This window comes from Pelophylax lessonae (assembly GCF_965119305.1).
Source record: "Pelophylax lessonae genome assembly, chromosome: 9".
NCBI lineage: Eukaryota > Metazoa > Chordata > Amphibia > Anura > Ranidae > Pelophylax > Pelophylax lessonae.
Window position 1 is genome coordinate 31,527,747 of NC_138776.1, and position 14,691 is coordinate 31,542,437.

The window sequence follows — 14,691 nt, forward strand, 5'->3', positions numbered from 1 at the left end:
TTTCAACTGACGGTCTGCACTCACACATTGTTCGTGCAACCGCTCCTGATACCTGCCTAACCTGACGCTGCCGAATCTTCCAGCTACATACCCTATACCTGGATTGACCGGAGCCTCGCTACCTTGTCCTACACTCCCTCACTACTGGCTATTGATAAGTACCCCACAGGGGACCCCCTCTTATCAACAACGCTTGCTATCTATACCTGCATTATAAGAACTATTGCTAGCTCTAGGATACATGCTCTCCAGTATCAACCATCTGCATTTCTAAACCTAGATCGCTAGCTCTTGTGCCTATTATTTGTTACAACCTGCATTACCGAACTAAGCTTAGCAACACCTGTATATCTTGTTTGCTATTATTTATCACCTGTTGATTATACTAGATTGCTAGCTCTTGTGATTGCTATCTATCATCATCTACTATCATTCCTGTAACATCACTATCTGAGTGCTTATCATCATCTACTATCACTCCTCAGAACCTATACCTTCAGTGTAACATTTCACTGCTACTTGCATAATTACTATCACTCCTGCAACATCATTATCTGAGTGTTTGTATATGTGCATACTGAATCAGGCTGAACCACTATGATGAGTCAAGAGAGTTGGATCAGGTGATTTAACAAGATCTCTACAAGACTACTGAGAGGAATTCTGCAGCTGCAAATCCAGTATCCTTGAGCTAAAACCCAGAGCGTTACAATAGCCACTCCCCGATGCGTTTCGTCATTTCTGACTTCATCACGGGGGCATGGCTATACGGCACGGCCATCCAACTAAATAGGGAGCTCGTAGCCCGCCCACGTCCGTAATCCGTAAGTAGTGCGGGACAGGATGTGCCCCAGCTTTGATGTCAGTGGGAGGAATAGTGCCCCATTGTTTGAGCCATTGGAAACAATTTTACCCCTTTCGTGGGGTAGATGGAAGAAATTATGCCCCATTGTTGGTGTCAGTGGATGGAATAGTGTTCCATTGTTGGTGCCATTGGAAAAGATTGTGCCCCTTTGTTGGGGTAGGTGAAAGGAATTATGCCCCATTGTTGGTGTCAGTGGATGAAATAGTGCCCCACTGTTGGTGCCATTGGGAACAATTGTGCCCCTTTGTTGGGGTAGGTGAAAGGAATTATGCCCCATTGTTGGTGGTGTCAGTGGATGAAATAGTGCTCCATCATTGGTTTTCGTGGAAGCAATTGTGCCCCATCGTTGGTGTCATTGGGAGGAATTGTACCCCATCATTGGAGTCATTGGGAACAATTGTGCCCCTTTGTTGGGGTTGGAGGGAAAAATGATGCCCCGTTGTCGTGTCAATGGATGGAATAGTCTCCCAAGGGATAAAATAAGCCAAAGGCCTGCATCTGGACCCTGGGCTACAGTTTGGAGATCACTGCATTAGTGTGATGGTCAGTGGGAAGAATGCTCCTTACACTTGTGGTCATTGGGAAAAATTCCCCCATTACAGATAGCTAAAAAGATCAATGGTGTGAGTGGGAACTTATCTGAGAGACAGAAATGGCTCACTGTTCAAAGAACCCCTAGCAACCTTTGGAGGAACCCTAGGGTTCCATGAAACCCTGGTTGAGAAACACTGTTCTAAGCCTTACCATCTATTAGTAACAAACCCAGCAAGGCAGCTCCTATTATCTCTGGGGTATGTGATACATTTTAGCTTGACATAATTCCTTCTTATAAGAGCAATGATGTCACACAAAAGATATTATTTCCTTATTAGGCCATTGATATCACGTGGGCAGGGGTTTGCCTGAAAACTCCAGTGCTCCTCAAAGTTGGACCTGTTAGGAGGATTATGTTTTGTTTAAATGTTATATAGTCAAGCTTAACTGAATGTTGGAGTTTTACTTTATTTTTTACATTTTACTGAAACTCTCTCCCTTTGACACTTAGACATTTTTGCTGTTGAGGATTTAAATTTCCTCCCATTGTTGTTTGCAAAATGTTTTGCTATTCTGAAAAGTTGTTTCTTGAGTTTGCATTCCTGTTGTATATACATCTGTTTCCTTTATATAAAGGTATGTAGCAAGGTTTCCAGGCCTGTGGCCTGATGTGGGTCTGCCATTGTTACCGGTTACCTCTCCAGCCCATGTGAGCTGCGGCCCTGGGTGTGAGAACTGAGACATCGACAACTCCGGCATCCTTGTTTTGTGGTTATATTGTAGATAAGGGGATGGGAGAAGGGAATGAGTGGGATACCCCTTAGGCTCAACTAAATACACTTGGGACTTTATCCAGGAAAAAATGTCTGTTAACGCTGCCTTGACGCCCGCCGACGCTCACTGACTCTCAGAACACACTGTAACTTGATAGAAGTGCTGAATCCTCGACTTTAAGTCCAGAAGATCCAGGACTGTGGATTATAGAACTACTGACACTGCGGCACTGCAAAGTCATGAATTACTCCCCCCCCCCAGCCTTGCATTGGCTTAAGGTAGTTTCACTGTAAGTTCCTGTATGACTGCAACTCTCAACTGACACGTTGCACAATTCAGGGCCCATCTGCAGGTACCCCCTTTAACCTTGAACTCTTCTGGGTTCACTGACTCCGTAGCCCCTCAGTAACTTCAGGGTCCTCAACCTAGGTACCCCCTTTCCTCAGCTAGCTGGCACTGGATCCTAGAACCTCTTCCGGAGTGGTCCCCTTTAACTCTGGGCAGACCCCCCAGGGGCAATCCTCAGTACTCACGATCTGTGAAGGCTTTTCTGGGACTGGACCCCTCTCGCTCTCCGCAGGCTCTCGGCACACCGGATCCCCTCAGCTCAACTCAGCACTCTCTGGACTCCCAGGTGACACCCCGAGACATCCACTCCCTCAGACAGGAGGAGAGACAGCCATTCTCTCCCTCCTGGGACTCTGCTCCCGCCATAGACACCGTGTCACGCACTTTCCCCCAATCTTATACCCACTCCCAGAATCCTTTGCAGCATAATCTGCCTCCTGGGGTAGTTACAAGCTTGAATGTGCTCCCTGATTGGGCTTCCTCCACTGCCCTATGAGAAGCCTCTCACAGGAGCCAGTGGGGAGACTTCTCCTTTAGCAAACACATCTGGAACCCATGACACCCTAACTAACAGAAATCATGGCTCTGCTGTTAGGCAGACAAGGCCCAACATACATTTACCTAGCACCTACCTGTAGGGTGCTACAGGTTTATTTTTAAGTGCATGTTGCTGACGATTATGGTAAAGGACTTTTTCCTGTTATGCATGATTCTATTTTTATTATATGTAGAATATGACGTGTATAGACTGGAAATATATCCTGTTTTATGTACTGTATATAAGACCCCAAAGACTGAAATTAAAATTAGGTAACCCATTCACTATGCTCTCGTGTGAGTGAGTTGCTTACTGGGCCCTGAAGTCTGGACGTGTGGAATGGAAAGATATGCCAGCAAAGGTTAGTAGACACTACATAGACAGATATTATAGAAAGGGACAAATCTCTTAGGTAGATAAATACAGTTGCAGTTCTGGGATAATCTTTTAGTTATAATAAAGTAATATATAAGGGAATATGGATATGTACCATTAACTTGTTATATATCAGGTATAGTATTCTTTTAGAACCCTTACTGGATTCTACTGGATGACCAGTCCCTTGGACATTGAAGGTCATCTGCTGCTCTCGGCATCTCAGTGAACAAAAAAGTGTCAATGCAACTCTTTTTTACTAGCTCACTATTACACCGGGAAAAGTGAAACAAAAAATAGGGTTTGCTCCATCGAATCAACAAAGAAGTCAATTTTTCATTGTTTGTATCTAGAAGGGGGAAATATTTGGTGCCTCAAGCCAAAAGAGGGTGGGACTTTTTCGGGCAAGTAGGTTTTACACAATTTTGTAAAAAATAGTCAGGTTTATTCATGATATTAAAACAAATTATTTCCAGATTTGGATACAATTGACATTCATATATCCAGTGCATAGGTGTTTGGGTTATAGACCCAAGGTGTGTTTAGAAAGAAAGAAAGGTTTCGGAAGGTTTCCGTGACATAGGTGAATAAGGTGACTTTTATTTTTGGACATTGTTCTCTGTTTTTTCCAGGCTTGTTGCTTGGAAAATATGTTCACAGAGATCAAGCTGTTGGTCCAAAACGTGTTATCCAGCGCGTTTCGGCTACTGGGTAGCCTTTCTCAAGGGTTTTAGTTATCACCAATTCTGTGAAAGTAGTGATAAGTATTAATAGTCTTTCATGTACATCATTTCTGATATAATATTTAATATTGTTTATTTATAAGTATATACATACTTTTCTGCCTATTCCTGTAAGCCTCCTTGTGTCTTTGTTTGTATCTTCCCCTATTGAAGACGGTTATTTACCTAAGTGTTCTGGAAAAAAAAAATGTATTTTAACGATAACAGTTACATGCCATGTTGTGTCCCCAGAGATATGGTAAAAATACATTTCCTCGTGGACCAATTCATGCTTTAGAATAATTTTACCACAATTAACTTTTTCTCAGAGGATCCATGCAATGCTTTTCTGAAAGGCACAGAACATTAGATGCAATTTCTCTATATAACTGACCGCAGCGACGTTGGGTATAGGATTTCAGAAAAAGATGACGGAAATCAACATAGAATAAGTTTTAACACTATGAATATATATCACATGCACTGGGAAGAAACTTCTATCTCCAGGAAGATAAAGCATTGCAGTATTCTGGAACAGTATTTTGTTGGGTGTCAGAATGTCAGAGCTTATTATGGTATAGCAATAGAGGATTCTGTGATTTCAACTCTTTGGCCACATAATTATTTTGCTTGCACATTTGTTTTTTTTATGATAAAAATTAGGTCTAAATAAATACTTCACATTTAATGCAGGGGAACCTTGGGATTATTTCATAGCTTGTACTTTAAATAGAAACTAAGAAATGCACACAAAGATCTCAGTGATAATGAAATGCATTGTTTTAGTGATTTATCTTATTTCATATTGGTCAGGGTAAGGCAGCTCATATATTCATTGTTTTTTTTTCATTCAACCAGTGGGTAGGGATGATCGAACGGTTGAATGAAATTGACTGTTCGAAATTCGGCCGAATTCCGAACTTTTTGCTGAAAAAGTTCGGAATTAAGCAACCAGAACCGACCAAAATGCAATGGGACAGGAACTGGGATTTAAAAGCCCGTGATTGGACCAGAACCATCAGTAAAAGCCAATTGAGGGGGCAGGAGGATGCTAGGAATGTGATTGGAGTGACTAGGGGGTCCAGAGGCCAATCAGTAGTGAATACGCCCCCCAGTATATAAGATAGCCCCGCCAAATCTCTAGCACTGTAATACAGGGGCTGTGGAAGAGAGTGGAAGCAGTTCTGTTACTCCTGCTTCAAAAGTGTCATTTAGCAATTATTAGTGTGAGGAAAGGGATATCTAGTGTAGTTAGGATACTATTTTCCACTATAGTTAGATTTAATAATCTAGTTACTGTAGGGAAAGTGTTAAGTGTCAGGGTGACTGTAGTGTAGTGTAGGGTTAACTGACTCTGACTGCTATGGCAGAGTGACCAAACCCAAAAAGATTGTTTGTATTAGAATTGCAGTAGAGCTGGGTAGTGGCTTCACTACTTTCACACCTGGCCGTTTTTGTTGCAGGCGTTTATTGGGCTTTTTTGTGGACGTCTTTGGAGGCAGGCATGACATCTGAACTTCTGTGTAGGGGTATATATACACACACACATATATGTATATATACACATACACACATATAGGTGTGAAAGTAGCAGAACCCTATGCCTGCGCTAATGAAATTATTTGCAGGCATAGGGCTTCGCTCCTATCGCACCTATATGTGTGTATGTGTATAAATACATATATGTGTGTGTGTGTACATATATACACCTATACAGAAGTTCAGATGTTATGCCTGCCTCCAAAGATGCCTAAAAAATGCCCAAAAAAACGCCTGCAACAAAAACGCTCCAGGTGTGAAAATAGCGGAGCCACTATCCTGCTCTACTGCAATTCTAATACAAACAATCTTTTTTTTCTGGTTCTGGACATGCTACAGAGCTGAAACTTCACAGGTACACTTTTTAGACCCCCCGGACACTAAATCCAAAGAAATCTCATTTTTTTTTTTTCAATAATTTTTTCAATAATTGGCTCTCTATCAAAAACGACAATTTTTAAGAACTTTTTTTTGTGTGATTAATAGTCCCTGGGGCATGACCCAGAACCCTAGGCACTTTTTAGGGGCATTTATTGGGTTTTAGGGCTTCAAAATTGTGTTTTTTGATTACCGAAGTTCGGGTCCTATTGATTTCAATGGGGTTCTGAAATCCGGGCCGAACTTTCGGGAAGTTCGGGTGTTTTGGTCGAATCGAACTTTTCAAAAGTTCGATCATCCCTACCAGTGGGTTAAATGAGAAAAACGGACTTGATTAAAACATTCAGTGTGAATGGGGGAATCTTCCCGCTAAACTATTGTATTCTGACAAATCCACAGTGCCCATACATGGATAAATATAAATATTCATATATAGATAAAGACTAGCTAGTATTCATACATACAATATTTGACTAGCTAATAATCATACGTACAATATATACAAATACCCAATATATGAATAGCCAATGACCATACATACATTATATATGAATAGCCAATGACCATACCTACGATATACAGTATACAAATACCCAATGTCCATACGTACAATATATACAGTATGAATAGCTAATTCGTACTGTATATATTGTCCATACGTCAAATATATATACGAATACCCAATGTCCATACATACAATTTATACAGTATTAATAGCCAATGACCATGCATACAATATATATATATATATATATATATATATATATACATATATAAATACCCAATGACCGTACATACAATATATATGAATAGCCAATAATAATACATACAACTGGTCCCTCTTTCATTAAATTGTATTGTGATTGTACTGTTTCCTATACAGCTCCCATATCATAATACTGTATTCTGCATGAAATAAATTCTGTATAATAATAATATTATAAAAGAATAGACAATACTCACACATTCAAGTGTTACAGCCTACAGAATTCTCACTTATTAACCATTAGGCCTTCTTTATGCTAGTGGTTGGAAGGGCATTAAAAATGCACTTTTTTAGTGCCCCCCTACTACCCCCCTTTAAGCTACAATGGCAGCAAACGTCATGTTTTTTTTTTTTTTTTGTCATTGCTAAACAAGCCATTTTGCCTACTTGAGGCTTGTCAAAGGGGATCTCACCTTGAAACACATTTCTTAGATCCGTGGTTTTCAACCTTTTTGAGACCAGGACCTGATAAAAGCATCCAAGGCCTTCATAGCCCCAACAGTAAAAATACGTTTATACTCACACGATAGTAGTATGGTAAAGCCAGAATTGTATTGAATGAAATGCTAGAAGGCTCTGGGTGAGTGTTCTGGAGAGGGGTTTGCGGATTCTGCAGCCATTTTGGTGGCCCTATAGGTTATAAGGTTTGCTGGGGGAAAACTGTGAGGCATGAGGTCTCTGTAGGGGGTTGGAGGTTTCTTTAAATGAATGGGGCTTTGTAGGGACACTGTGGAGGACAGGAGGGCACTGTAGGGGCTTTGTAGGGACACTGTGGAGGACAAGAGCGCACTGTAGGGGCTTTGTAGGGACACTGTGGAGGACAGGAGCGCACTGTAGGGGCTTTGTAGGGACACTGTGGAGGACAGGAGCGCACTGTAGGGGCTTTGTAGGGACACTGTGGAGGACAGAAGTGCACTGTAGGGGCTTTGTAGGGACACTGTGGAGGACAGGAGCGCACTGTAGGGGCTTTGTAGGGACACTGTGGAGGACAGGAGCGCACTGTAGGGGCTTTGTAGGGACACTGTGGAGGACAGGAGCGCACTGTAGGGGCTTTGTAGGGACACTGTGGAGGACCGGAGCGCACTGTAGGGGCTTTGTAGGGACACTGTGGAGGACAGGAGCGCACTGTAGGGGCTGGGGGGCACTGTAGGTCATTGTGCTGATTGGTCAAATCAATGGCAGGTGGTGAGTGTATGCATGAACCCACTCATATATGGACATTTGGTATACATGCGTACATTGATTTGTACAGTCTGAATGGCGGCCGTTGTCCACTGTCGTATTTTATGCTCTACAGCCATTAGCGGCCATGTCTATGAAGCCAAACTTCATATCACAAAACACGTCACAGTGGTGTTGTAGTAATTGTTTTTTAATCTTCCTGCTCCATACAGATGGATGTTAATCGTAGTAAGCTGGTTGAGTTCAGAATTCTTGGATTTCCTGGACCTCTGAGTTTGCAATACATTTTCTTTTTCCTCCTGCTGACCACCTACCTACTAACCCTCCTGAGTAACTCTGTGATCATCACTATTACGCTGAGAGAAAGACGCCTGCACACTCCTATGTACTATTATCTCCGCAACCTCTCTTTTCTTGAAATCTGTTACGTCTCTGTGACTGTCCCTAAAATGTTGAGCACCGTCACACCGCACGGGAGATCCATATCATACCATGGCTGCATAACGCAGCTGTTTTTTTTCTTTGCGTTGGGATCGACCGAATGCTTCCTCTTCAGCCTTATGGCCTATGACCGATACCTAGCCATCTGCCAACCACTGCGATACACAACTCTGATGAATCCTACCACGTGCCGTGGTGGTAGCCTATGTGCCGCCATTGGAGGGTTGATCACCACCTTCCCCCAAAACATCCTAATCTCCCAAATTCCCTTTTGTGGAAGTGATATTAATCATTTTTACTGTGACTCACCTCCCCTTCTGCAGTTGTCCTGTACCAACACTTATCTAATAGACATAATGGAGTTTTTCAATGCTTCCTTAGCGATTCTGACTTCTCTGCTGGTGACTTTGATTTCATACGGGTATATTATTGTCACCATCGTTAAAATACCTACAACTACCGGTCAAAAAAAAGCCTTTTCGACATGTTTTGCCCATCTAATAGTTGTGTTTATTTATTATAGTACTATTACATTTATGTACGTGAGACCAAAACTCAGTTTTAGTTTTTCCCTTAATCGAGTTGTGGCGGTTTTTTACACCGTGATAACACCTATTCTTAATCCTATAATTTACTGCTTGAGAAATAAAGAGGTGAAAGAAGCCATCAAAAAGCACATAGGTTTTGGAACAGGTAACGTTAACCTGTCGTGTATGAGCAATGGTGGACAGAGGCCCTTGTACAAGACTACAGTTTTGCTCCCTCCTCCCATTCAGCTACTTGCCAAGTAAGAAGACTTATTCACTTATTATCAATTGACAACTAGACATACAGAGCCATGTTCAAGTCTACAGAGGGTTTTTGTGCGTGGTCTGCACCAGTTATTCTCAGCTAGGGTTTAGCAGAACCCCAGGGTTCTTCCAGAGGTTGATAGAGGTTCCTTGAGCTGTGGCTGGTTGACCACCCATCTGATGGTGGCTACATAGTTCCACATCCAATGCTATTTGGCAAACCCAGTAGCTTGACATTAATGATCTTTTTAGCTGTCTGTAAGGGCGGCTATCTGACCACCACTGTAAGGAGGGTATTCTTCCCACTGACCATCAATGTGGGGGGGCATTCTTCCCACTGACCATCAATGTAAGGAGCATTCTTCCCACTGACCATCAATGTAAGGGGGCATTCTTCTCACTGACCATCAATGCAAAGGGGCATTCTTCACCTTGACCATGAATGTAAGGCGGGCATTCTTCCCACTGACCATCAATGTAAGGGGGCATTCTTCTCACTGACCATCAATGCAAAGGGGCATTCCTCCCCCTGACCACCAATGTAAGGGGCATTCCTCCCACTAACCACCAATGTAAGGGGCATTCCTCCCACTAATCACCAATGTAAGGGGCATTCCTCCCACTCGCCACCAATGTAAGGGACATTCCTCCCACTGACAGCCAATGCAAGGGGCATTCCTCCCACTGACCACCAATGTAAGGGGCATTCCTCCCACTGACCACCAATGTAAGGGGCATTCCTCCCACTGACAGCCAATGTAAGGGGCATTCCTCCCAATGACAGCCAATGTAAGGGGCATTCCTCCCAATGACAGCCAATGTAAGGGGCATTCCTCCCACTGAGGACCAATGTAAGGGGCATTCCTCCCACTGACCACCAATGTAAGGGGCATTCCTCCCACTGACAGCCAATGTAAGGGGCATTCCTCCCAATGACAGCCAATGTAAGGGGCATTCCTCCCAATGACAGCCAATGTAAGGGGCATTCCTCCCAATGACAGCCAATGTAAGGGGCATTCCTCCCACTGACAGCCAATGTAAGGGGGGCAGTTTTCCTGTTGTCATTTTTGTTATCAACAATAAAGGATTATCAACTTTTGAGATGATGGTTTGTTGCTCTGTCTTTGAGTTTATGTGGAATCCCCAATTTAGGTGGCCCTTCTCTGAGTTATACCTCCCACATTGTGTGTCTGAGCAGCTGAAGTTAAGCCATCAAGATCTATCACCATCTTTTCTCTCACAGGAGTTAAGTTCGAGTCAAGTGCCTCATCTTTTTTCTGTTCTTGGACATCAATGTAAGGGGCATCCTTCCCACTGACCAAAAATATAAGAGGCATCCTTCCCACTGACCAAAAATATAAGAGGCATCCTTTCCACTGACCAAAAATATAAGAGGCATCCTTCCCACTGACCAAAAATATAAGAGGCATCCTTTCCACTGACCAAAAATATAAGAGGCATCCTTCCCACTGACCAAAAATATAAGAGGCATCCTTCCCACCGACCAAAAATATAAGAGGCATCCTTCCCACTGACCAAAAATATAAGAGGCATCCTTCCCACTGACCAAAAATATAAGAGGCATCCTTCCCACTGACCACAAATGTAAGGGGCCTGTTCACACTTGCTAAAAATACCGATGCTTATCAAATGCGCCTATAGCGTTATTGCGCAATAATAGGTGCAGCTGATAAGCATTTAATGAGCATTAAAACTGCTCCCCCAAATGCCCTATGCGTGTTCACGGTGCAGTTGACAAGCGTTTTTGGCTTGTTAAAACCGCACCACAAACACCTACAATAGCAGGTTGTTAAGGAGCGGGCCGGGAAGTTGTATCCTTAACAACGATGGGTCATCAGGTGGATTTAGAGGGGGAACCCCACACCAAAATATTAAAAAAAAAATGGCATGAGCCCCCCCCCCCCCCAAAATCAATACCAGACCCTTATTGCACTATCAATGTGTACCTGATAAGCTTTTCTGAACTGTACTTGCATATGGGTCCACTTACAAGGTGAGAGAGCAATTCAGCTGGTAGAGGATCACTTTGCTTTTGCGGTGGAGCACATAGTTTATGAGGAGGAAGAGTCTTCAATACAGACACTAACTGAATCACCTGGATTTGGACTTTTGGGGACTTGTACTTTCAACTGTTGGATTTGTTTTAACCACTTTACCACCGGAGGATTTTGCTGTCTTCCGTCCAGGCCACTTTTTGCGATTCGGCGCTGTGCGAATTTTAACTGACAATTGCGCAGTCGTGCGACGCCGTACCCAAACGAAATTTACGTCCTTTTTTTCCCACAAACAGAGCTTTCTTTTGGTGGTATTTGATCACCTCTGCGCTTTTTACTTTTTGCGCTATAAACAAAAAAAGAGCGTTTATTTTGAAAAAATAACAACATTTTTCACATTTTTTTTATATGAAATTCCCCCCCAAAAAAATGTAAAAATCAAATTTTTTTAAATTTTTGGCCAATCTGTTTTATGCTACCTATGTTTAGTAAAAAAAATCGCAATAAGCGTATTTTGATTGGTTTGCGCAAAAGTTATTGCGTTTACTAACTAAGGGAAAGATTTCTGTCATTTTTGGTGTTTTTTTTTTAAGGCGTAATGGCGGTGATCTGCGATTTTTTTTGCGGGACTGCGACATTGCGGCGGACAGATCGGACCCTTGACTGACATTTTTGACACTTTTGGGGGTACCAGTGACATTTCTACAGTAATCAGTGCTATATATATGCACTGTTACTGTAAAAATGACACTGGCAGGGAAGGGGTTAATTTTATTGGAGAGGGAGGGGTTAATGTATGCCTGGTGCTTACTGACGTGTGGGGGGGGAGGTGACTGTGTGACAGAAGGACAGATCGGATGTCCAGCTATGCTGAACACTCCGATCTGTCAGTCCCTGTCACTATGGAGATCCGCCCGCTGTGTTTACACACAGCGGGCGGATCTCCAGACTCGATCCCCAACGATCGGGGCAGAGCAGCGGCAATCGCCGCTGCTCCTCCCCTGGCCCGACTCCCGCTGTGACTGAACACAGCGGGAGTGAGCCTCCGGCGGCGCGCGAGCGCCGCCCACAAGGGGCGGAGTCCAGCGACATAGGTCTACGTCGCTGGGCGGGATCGCGGCACTTTGCCGCAGTAGCCTCCATGTGAGCGGGGCTAAAGTGGTTAAAAGAGAAGTATGGGCTTGTTTTTTTTTTTCCCAGATACATACTTTCCTGGGCCGCCTCTGCACTAAGAACCGAGTGATTAAACACCACCGATCGCTCAGTCAACAGCTCTTCGCCCTGCCCCTTCCTCACTCACTGGAGCACTGAGCAGTAGAGAGGGTGGGAGCAGCCGGCTCAGGCTCTCAGAGGCTCGCTGAGGGGCTGAGTTGGGTGTCAGTTGAGGCATCTGGTGGATCCCGACTTCCATTGTCCTAATGATGTGGTGCCTGGACTGACTTCTGTGACATCAGCAGAGAGCGGACTTCAGCCCGCTGTCTGCTGAAAACGAGTCACAGGAGTGCAAAACGAACTGCACTCCTGTGATCCACAGGAGAAGTACTTCTCCTTTTATTTGCCACACTGAATGATTGTTATTGTTGAGTATAAAATCACACAATCCACCAGAAGCACTCTTTTATGTATTTATATGTTAGGAACTGAAATCACACCAATATGTTTATTTTTTTATTGATATTTTAGCAGTGCATATACATTTTTCAGTTTTAAAAGTGTGGGAGCCCATTCTGTGGTTGCAGAAGCTATTTGTGTGTTTTTTTTGGATTATTCTTAAGGCAGCGCGCAGCATCACTTGGTTATCAAATAAGTCAAAAAGAATCTTGCGCACTACTATGTGTAAGGATAACCAAGGGATGATTGTTTGGTTGTGGAGGGGGAGATCATGGCTTTAAAAGAACCTTGAAATATAATGGCACCTTCCCCCGTATTTAACAAACTTGTGGACAAAAAGGGGGTTCCAAATCTACCCCAAAATCAAATAGTAAAAATAATAACAAAATTTATTAGAAATACATTTTATAAAAAATACATACATAACATATAGTATATACAGTATTGACACTGATAAATATGTTTATACAGGAAAACAAAGGATCTGTCACGGGGTAGCGTGGCAGAGCCTGGCGTAAGAGGAGTGGCTTACCGGGTAACTGGCGTGGCACAGGTTCACCAGAGGCGCGGAGTCTAAGTGTTAGCCGGTTTTCACCAGGGGCCCCAGATGGTGGGGATGGATTTGGCTGCTTGCTAACACCAGGTCGCGACCCCCCCGGATTCCCTGGGAGAGCCAGGAACAGGTCCAGGACCAATAGCCGGTAGCAAGTAAACAGATCAGGACGAGACAGGAGGATAGTCAGGACAAGCCAAGGTCAGGGCGGGCAGCAGGTAATCAGAATCCAAAGACAAGCCGGGTCAGGTAAACAGGAACAGCGGATATAACAGGCACTGGATACAGGAGAGCTGAAGACAACACAGCAATCGCCTAGAGTGACAGCTGTGTTTAAATAGGCCATTTTTTGGCGACAATTTGGTAGCCTCGAACTACACTGAGGTAGCCTCGAACTCTACCGAGGTAGCCTCGAACTTCCACCAAGGTAGCCTCGAACTCCACAAAGGTAGCCTCGAATTCTATCAAGGTAGCCCTGAACACTACCAAGGTAGCCTCGAACTCTACAAAGGTAGGCTCGAACTCCACAAAGGTAGCCTCGAACTCTATCAAGGTAGCCCTGAACACTACCAAGGTAGCCTCGAACTCTACAAAGGTAGCCTCGAACTCTACAAAGGTAGCCTCAAACTCTACAAAGGTAGCCTCAGTGCATGCGCATAGGCGTTCGACGGTTGGCGACGCCAGTGCGCCTGCGCAGGGTATTGAATCCCTGACAGGATCATTACATCCAGGTGAGCCCACATGGGGGCTTAGTGTACATTTATCAGTCGCTGGAGCTACGCGTTTCGCTACTGATGCTTCGTCAGGATATAGCAATTTTATGAACAAATTCATAATGAATAAAGATATAGATAATCTAAAGGTAAACTGTACAAAAATTAGAACAATTAAATATATTCAAATAAAACGATAATTTGTGTAAACACTTGGTATAATATCCATCTGCTTAACGTATTGGTTCGTTCTATACTTATCATCTACAAAGGTATGTCTTCTCCATTTACATTATATAAACAATTCTCATTTTATTGGGTTGCATCATTGAAAAGACAAGAAAAAGAAGAAAAACAAAAAACAAAATAACAATCTAATATTTAAGAGATAGTAATATTTCATATATACTGTGTGCACATCATAGGGTAAAACAGGAAAAGTCTCTTCCTCGCCTCAGGACTTTTCCTGTTTTACCCTATGATGTGCACACAGTATATATGAAATATTACTATCTCTTAAATATTAGATTGTTATTTTGTTTTTTG

General features: G+C 43.1%; 1 protein-coding gene across 1 annotated transcript; it reads left to right on the forward strand.

Moving 5' to 3' along the window:
• Window positions 1-8,233: 8,233 nt before the first annotated feature.
• LOC309563281 (olfactory receptor 6B1-like) lies at window positions 8,234-9,253 on the forward strand (the record flags this gene model as incomplete). The annotated part of the gene is made up of 1 exon (XM_082267686.1): window positions 8,234-9,253. One exon carries the CDS (start codon window positions 8,234-8,236, stop codon window positions 9,251-9,253), a length of 1,020 nt encoding a protein of 339 aa, XP_082123812.1.
• Window positions 9,254-14,691: the final 5,438 nt, after the last annotated feature.